Here is a 6,505-nt window from a genome sequence, read left to right as displayed (position 1 = left end):
GCCCCTTGCTGACGGTGCAGTTAGGGATTAAGTGCAAAATGTCAGCTCAAATAAATGAGCCAGAAAACCAACATATCACTTTTCTTTTCCACTAAATTAAGATCAAGAGAGCTGGAGAATATTTTGTCTAGAATGATACAAACATGCAGGTGCAAAAACTCCTATGCACCTTTGCAAAAAATTACTTCTCTGACCTCTGGCTATCCAGAGACCTTAATAATGCAAAGCACTGTTTCGAATGAGAGCATATGGGAGGCATTTTCACCACTTTTGGTGACTTCAATAGGTTTAAGACTTGTTTCTGCATTTATCGCATACACTCATAAAACAAAGGCGAGAACTTTCAACCTATGAAGTCAAAGTCTATCCACTGAAGTCTGCTTTTCAGAAGTGTGTTAACTTCTGCTTGCTTTCCACCCACAGGTTGCCATTATCTCAAAGGTGAAATTTTAGCGTATGACTAAAAGGTCCTATAGCTGCAGCTTCATGATTCAGCATCTAACATCAATAACTCACAGTGAGATCACAGGCTCTCTGTGGAAGGTAGTGACATACTTGCCTTATGAAAGGAAGCTCAGGGCATATTGAGAGTATTTTGAATTTAGACTTGTGTGGGCGTCAGACGTGTGTGTCTCTTAGCTGGGGCAGGTGCAGAAGGGTCCTCCTTTGGGAAAAGCTCTCGGGAAAGGTGAATTTGGGTCGTAAGTCTAGCAATTGCACATGCGGCCCCCCTCCTGACCACGGTTTCCAGAGTCACCCTGGGCAGGTGGGAAGCCTCTCTGCTTTCCGTGGAAAAGATTCCAGCTTGGTTCCGTGCCATTACCAAACACAAATGTGTTGATTTTTCTTTTTTGAGCTTCCAACCCTTGCAACCTTCCAAAAATAAATCAAACCAGCCATCAGGGCACCGAAATAATACTACTACTAATAAGCAGCTTTGCCTAGACTTACATAAACAACACTTCTGAAGTCAACTTTGCCCCAGAGGTCTGAAACACTCTTTTTATGTAACCTGCTTACTAATAATTACTAGACTTGGGTGCATTAGCCCTGGAAATAGACTTTAATAGCAACTGCTAAAAACAAAAGACATGAAACGACAATAAAATAAAAATGTGCACCAACCAGAAAAACAGTTGGCAGCCTGCTCGGGGCTCAAGTGGAAGGCACCCCTCTGCCCCGCCGCTGCAGAGACCCCCCACCCTCCTCGGAGCCTCCCACCGGATCAGAGTCGGCTCCGGACCCGCCCCGCCCTCCCCCTCCCCGCCCCGCCCTCCCCCTCCCCGCCCCGCCCTCCCCCTCCCCGCCCCGCCCCCTAGGCCGCTCGCCCCGCCCCCTAGGCCGCCCGCCCCGCCCCCTAGGCCGCCCGCCTTCCGCGTGGCTCCGCCCCCTTCCGCTCCTCTCCCCGCGGGTCCTGGAGCCGGGGTCACATGGTCGGAGCAGGCTGATTTGCATAACCCAATGGCTGTGCGCATGCAAATGAGGCGGGTGGTGATTGGCTGCGGTCGGCCCCATAAGGGCGGCGAGGGGGCCTTTGTCCCAGTGGCTGCGGCGGCGGCGGCGGCGGCGGCGGCGGCGGGCGCAGGGGCGGGGCGGAGCGGGGCCGCGGACGGGCGGACGGACGGGCCGACGGACGCGGTGCAGACGCCAGGCGCCGCGCGCCCGCAGAGGCCCGAGCAGCCCGCACGCCGCGCCCTGGGGCGGACCCGCGGCTGCAATATGACTTTGGAGGAATTCTCGGCCGCGGAGCAGAAGAGCGAAAGGTAGGGCGGCGGCCTCCCGAGCGCCCCCCGCCCGCCCCGGGCACCGCCCCCGAGGCGCCGGCGGACTGACGGACGGACGGACGGACTGACGGACGGGCGGGCGGGCGGACGCGCCCCTCCCCGCGGGCCCTGGCGGCGGCCTCGGGGAGGGCGATGGGGTCGGAGGGCGGCTGGCGGGCCGGGCCTGGGCTGACGCGCCCCGCGCTGGCTCCCGGGCAGGATGGACAAGGTGGGGGACGCCCTGGAGGAGGTGCTCAGCAAAGCCCTGAGTCAGCGCACCATCACCGTCGGCGTGTACGAGGCGGCCAAGCTGCTCAACGTGTGAGTGGGGCCCCGCCCCCCAGGCGACCCCGCGGAGCCCCCCACATGCCCCCGGGGAGCCCCCCCACCTGCCCCCGGGGAGTGAGTCTTACACCTGCCCCCCGGAGACCCCCCCCAGGCGACCCCGCGGAGCCCCCCACATGCCCCCTGGAGAGCCCCTCCAGGCGACCCCGGGGAGCCCCCCACCTGCCCCCGGGGAGTGAGTCTTACACCTGCCCCGGAGACCCCCCCCCCCCAGGCGACCCCGCGGAGCCCCCCACATGCCCCCGGGGAGTGAGTCTTACACCTGCCCCGGAGACCCCCCCCGAGGCGACCCCGCGGAGCCCCCCCACCTGCCCCCTGGAGAGCCCCTCCAGGCGACCCCGGGGGAGCCCTTCACCTGCCCCCGGGGAGCCCCCCCCACCTGCCCGCGGGGAGTGAGTCCTCCACCTGCCCCCGCGGAGCCCCCCACCTGGCCCGGGGGCGGGGGGCGGCGGGCGGGCGCGACCCTGGGACCCCGGGGCCTGCGCGCTCAGCCGCCCCCGCCGCCCGCAGCGACCCGGACAACGTGGTGCTGTGCCTGCTGGCGGCCGACGAGGACGACGACAGGGACGTGGCGCTGCAGATCCACTTCACCCTGATCCAGGCCTTCTGCTGCGAGAACGACATCGACATCCTGCGCGTCAGCAACCCGGGCCGCCTGGCCGAGCTGCTGCTCCTCGAGCCCCACGCCGGCCCCGCGAGCGAGGGCGCCGAGCAGCCCCCGGACCTGCACTGCGTCCTGGTGACGGTGAGGGGGGGCATGGGGGTGCGCGGGGTTGCACGGGGTCGGGGGGGTGCACGGGGGAAGGGCCGGACCGTCCTGGTGACGGTGAGGCGGGGGGGGGGGGGCGCGGGGGTGCACGGGGCTGCGGGTGGTGCGCGGTGGTGCACGGGGAAGGGCCGGACCGTCCTGCTGACGGTGAGGCGGGGGGGGGCGCGGGGGTGCACGGGGCTGGGGGTGGTGCACGGGGAAAGGCCTGACCGTCCTGGTGACGGTGAGGCGGGGGGGGGGGGTGCGCGGGGTTGCACGGGGGAAGGGCCGGACCGTCCTGGTGACGGTGAGGCGGGGGGGGGGGGGAGCACGGGGGTGCACGGGGCTGGGGGTGGTGCACGGGGTCGGGGGGTGATGCATGGGGGGTGGTGCACAGGGGTGCGGAGGTGGTGCACGGGGGAAGGGCCGGACCGTCCTGGTGACGGCGGTGGGGGGGGGCGCAGGGGTGCACCGGGTCCTGGTGCCGGTGAGCCCCGGGGTCGGTGGCGGGGCCGAGCTCCCGACCGCAGCCGACAGGTGTGGCCCCATCCCGGCGGGCGGGCGGGCCGGGACGTGTCCGAGCACGCGGGAGCCGCGGGGGAAGGAGCCTCGTGAGTCAGCAGGGCGGCCCCTCCCCACCTCCGCGGCGCTGCCTCCCGTGACCGACTCCCTTAGCAGGCAGATTAGGTTCAGCCAAATAAATTCCTGGCTCCCCCTCATTAAGGAGTCGGCTTCGTCCTCCAGCGCTCCAAGCTAAAAATAGAAGTGGTGTAGGAGACCGACCTTATTAATTCCCTAGAAATACACGAAGAGGACGGAATGGGGATTGTTTTTTATTTGCAATCTTGGATTTTTTTTTAATGGACCCCCCCCCCCCCCATGACTACCTTTGGTGGGAAGATGACTTGTGTTTCCAGAGATAAATAGGACAGTTTTGTCTTTTACATTCTGCTACTTATGGGCTGGTCTAGGTAAGTGGCGGCTTAATCATTTTGCGTGTCCTGAAAACTACCACCCTGTCTTTGGGGAGGATGACAGGTGGCAGTTCCAGCGAACTGTTAGGGGCTCGCCTCTCCCTGGGCTCGGGGCATGGAGATCTTTGTCCGAGCTGTTTCTCGCTCAGGTGGCTTCCAGGGGACAAGCCTCTGAATGCTACTCTGCTACTTTCCTGCAAAAACGCAGTAAACATCCTGCAGTCCCATGTACGCGGTGCGGAGGGCTGCATGCATGCAGGCTTGCAGGGTGTGCTTTAGAGCATTACGTAGTGGTTTCCCCAGAAATCAGCTACCAAGAAAAAAGTTGATCTTTTTATGGTTGTAACTGGTCTCTTGTCACACAGCCAAAGTACAGAATGCTCAAGTTGTCTTTCCCTCGAAATGAGTGTAATTATTAGCAAATGTTGCCTTTTTTTTCTTTTTTAATAGTAAATGTATTTTTCTCAATTTGTTTCCAGAATCCCCATTCCTCACAGTGGAAGGATCCTGCCTTAAGTCAACTTATTTGTTTTTGCCGGGAAAGTCGCTACATGGATCAGTGGGTTCCAGTGATTAACCTCCCTGAGCGGTGATGGCATCTGAATGAAAATAACTGAACCAAATTGCACTGAAGTTTTGAAATACCTTTGTAGTTACTCAAGCAGTTACTCCCCACACTGATGCAAGGATTACAGAAACTGATGTCAAGGGGCTGAGTGAGTTCAACTACAGATTCCGGGGGCCCGGAGCTAGATGACTTTGCAGATGGAAAGAGGTGAAAATGAAGAAGGAAGCTATGTTGAAACAAATACAAGTCAAAAGGAACAAAAATTACAAAGAACCACGCAGGAAGGAAAACAAACTATGTATTAATTTAGGATGGTTGAGTTACATTTAAATAAACCAAATGTGCTTTGTTAAAGTTCAAATGTGCAGCAGTAGCTTGGGTATTTTTGGTTTATATGCCCTCAAGTAAAAGAAAAGCAGAAAGGGTTAATCCTATTTTAAAACCATATTTTATTGTATTTTGATGAGATGTTAAATTCTCAAAAGTTTTATTATAAATTGTACTAAGTTATTTTATGACAGGAGAAGTTATTTATGCTATAAATTTTTTGAAACACAATACCTACAATAAACTGGTATGGAATAATTGCATCGTTTCTTAATGTGTGCTTTTGTTTCTTTTAACTCGGAATGTATTTTAAACAAGTTTTTTTTTTATATGGAAAAATTAAAACCCTTCTGAAATCATCTATCTGTAGTATATGTGTCTCTACATGGATAACTAGGTGTGCATGTATGTATATATTTCTGCTTCTAGACGTTTGTGCTGGACGTGGCATAGTTTTATTACTTTAACAGACATTTTACTGGTGCCCTACTCTACACTATGTGCAAAGTCCAAAAACCAAAGGTGGTTTAAGAGGAGTTGGGGTTGCAGTTAGGGAAGTGTTAGAGATTACACTTGCAAAAAAAAAAAAAACCCAAAAAAACTGAATAATCGTTGTTTGGTGACCCTAATGTCCTAGGAAGCATATATGCAAAATGCTAAGGAAGCAAAGAGGAGCAAGTGATCCAAGTTACTTGCAAGACCAGAGAAGGCTCACAGTGGAGACATCACTTTCTGTGGGTCTTTAAACTCGAGTTTCACTTCCCCAGCTAGAGAGGAAAAGGATGTTGGTGGCAGCAACACTGGTCTGTGCAAAGGTGTGGAAGCCCTGAAAGACCAAACCCTGCGGAGGAACAAAGGCTGGTTGTGGGCGCCTCCGGTGCAGAGGGGAAGGCAGAGATCAGGTGTGGGGGGGGGGGGTCGGTTAGGCCCCGGCTCCAAAGGGCATCCTGTGTCCCCCTGCAGCACGGGCTTCCTCCCGTAAACTCTGGGGACTCAGCAGAGGCCTTCACGCCGGGAGTGACGGGACCAGTGTTCGGGGGAGATAACACGGGGCTGAAAGGGGGGGTGCTGGGATAAGAGGCTGGAGGTGACGTGATCAGGGAGTGACCAGCAGTCCAAGGCTGTGCAGCTTGCAGAGCTGTGTTTAAGGAACAAACAGGGACGTGGCCTGGGAAGGCTCCTGGGGCCTCCTCTCGGGAGCTCCGGGTCTTTCTGCGGAACATCCCTGCCGCGGTTTCAGGGCTCTGCTTAAAGTAGAGGAGACGCGGGAGAAGAGCGCAGGACCAGAGGCTTCAGCAGGACAGTCCCCTCCAGCTGGAGCAGCCGCCCGATAAGCAGCGGCAGCCGTCCCCGTGGGCGCCGCCGAGGAAAGCAAAAGTGCTTACTGAGGAGAAGCCGAACATAGCTTTAGTCCGCAGGATTTTTTTGTTGTTTTTGCTTATTTGGCAAATGGCACCCCGCACGGCTCCCCCGCCATCTGTCTCCCGTCCTTGTCATGACCACTTGGAATTATAGGAAAAAATAGTCGGGAGAGAAACCAAACCAACTAATGGTAACAAAAGTTCCAAGTTTCTGCGACTTATGAATAGCCTAGACCCAGGAGCCCTTCACCTCGCAATAAAGTCTCCGCTTTTTCATATCTGCTAGAAATGTAGGCTTTTAGGCCTTTTTCTTAAAGATTGATTTATTTATGATAGACACAGAGAGAGAGAGAGAGGCAGAGACACAGGAGGAGGGAGAAGCAGGCTCCAAGCAGGGAGCCCGACGTGGGACTCGATCC

At 56.8% G+C, this 6,505-nt stretch overlaps 1 protein-coding gene across 1 annotated transcript; it reads left to right on the top strand.

Annotated features, from left to right (window-relative positions):
• Positions 1-1,569: 1,569 nt before the first annotated feature.
• On the top strand, positions 1,570-4,993 carry GADD45A (growth arrest and DNA damage inducible alpha). The gene is made up of 4 exons (XM_038538927.1): positions 1,570-1,763; positions 1,983-2,084; positions 2,619-2,853; positions 4,310-4,993. The coding sequence occupies exons 1-4, from the start codon at positions 1,720-1,722 to the stop codon at positions 4,421-4,423; spliced, it is 495 nt and encodes a 164-aa protein (XP_038394855.1). The 5' UTR covers positions 1,570-1,719; the 3' UTR covers positions 4,424-4,993.
• Positions 4,994-6,505: the final 1,512 nt, after the last annotated feature.

This window comes from Canis lupus, chromosome 6, assembly GCF_011100685.1.
Source record: "Canis lupus familiaris isolate Mischka breed German Shepherd chromosome 6, alternate assembly UU_Cfam_GSD_1.0, whole genome shotgun sequence".
In the NCBI taxonomy this organism is placed as follows: domain Eukaryota; kingdom Metazoa; phylum Chordata; class Mammalia; order Carnivora; family Canidae; genus Canis; species Canis lupus.
This window is presented reverse-complemented; position numbering and strand designations above follow the sequence as displayed.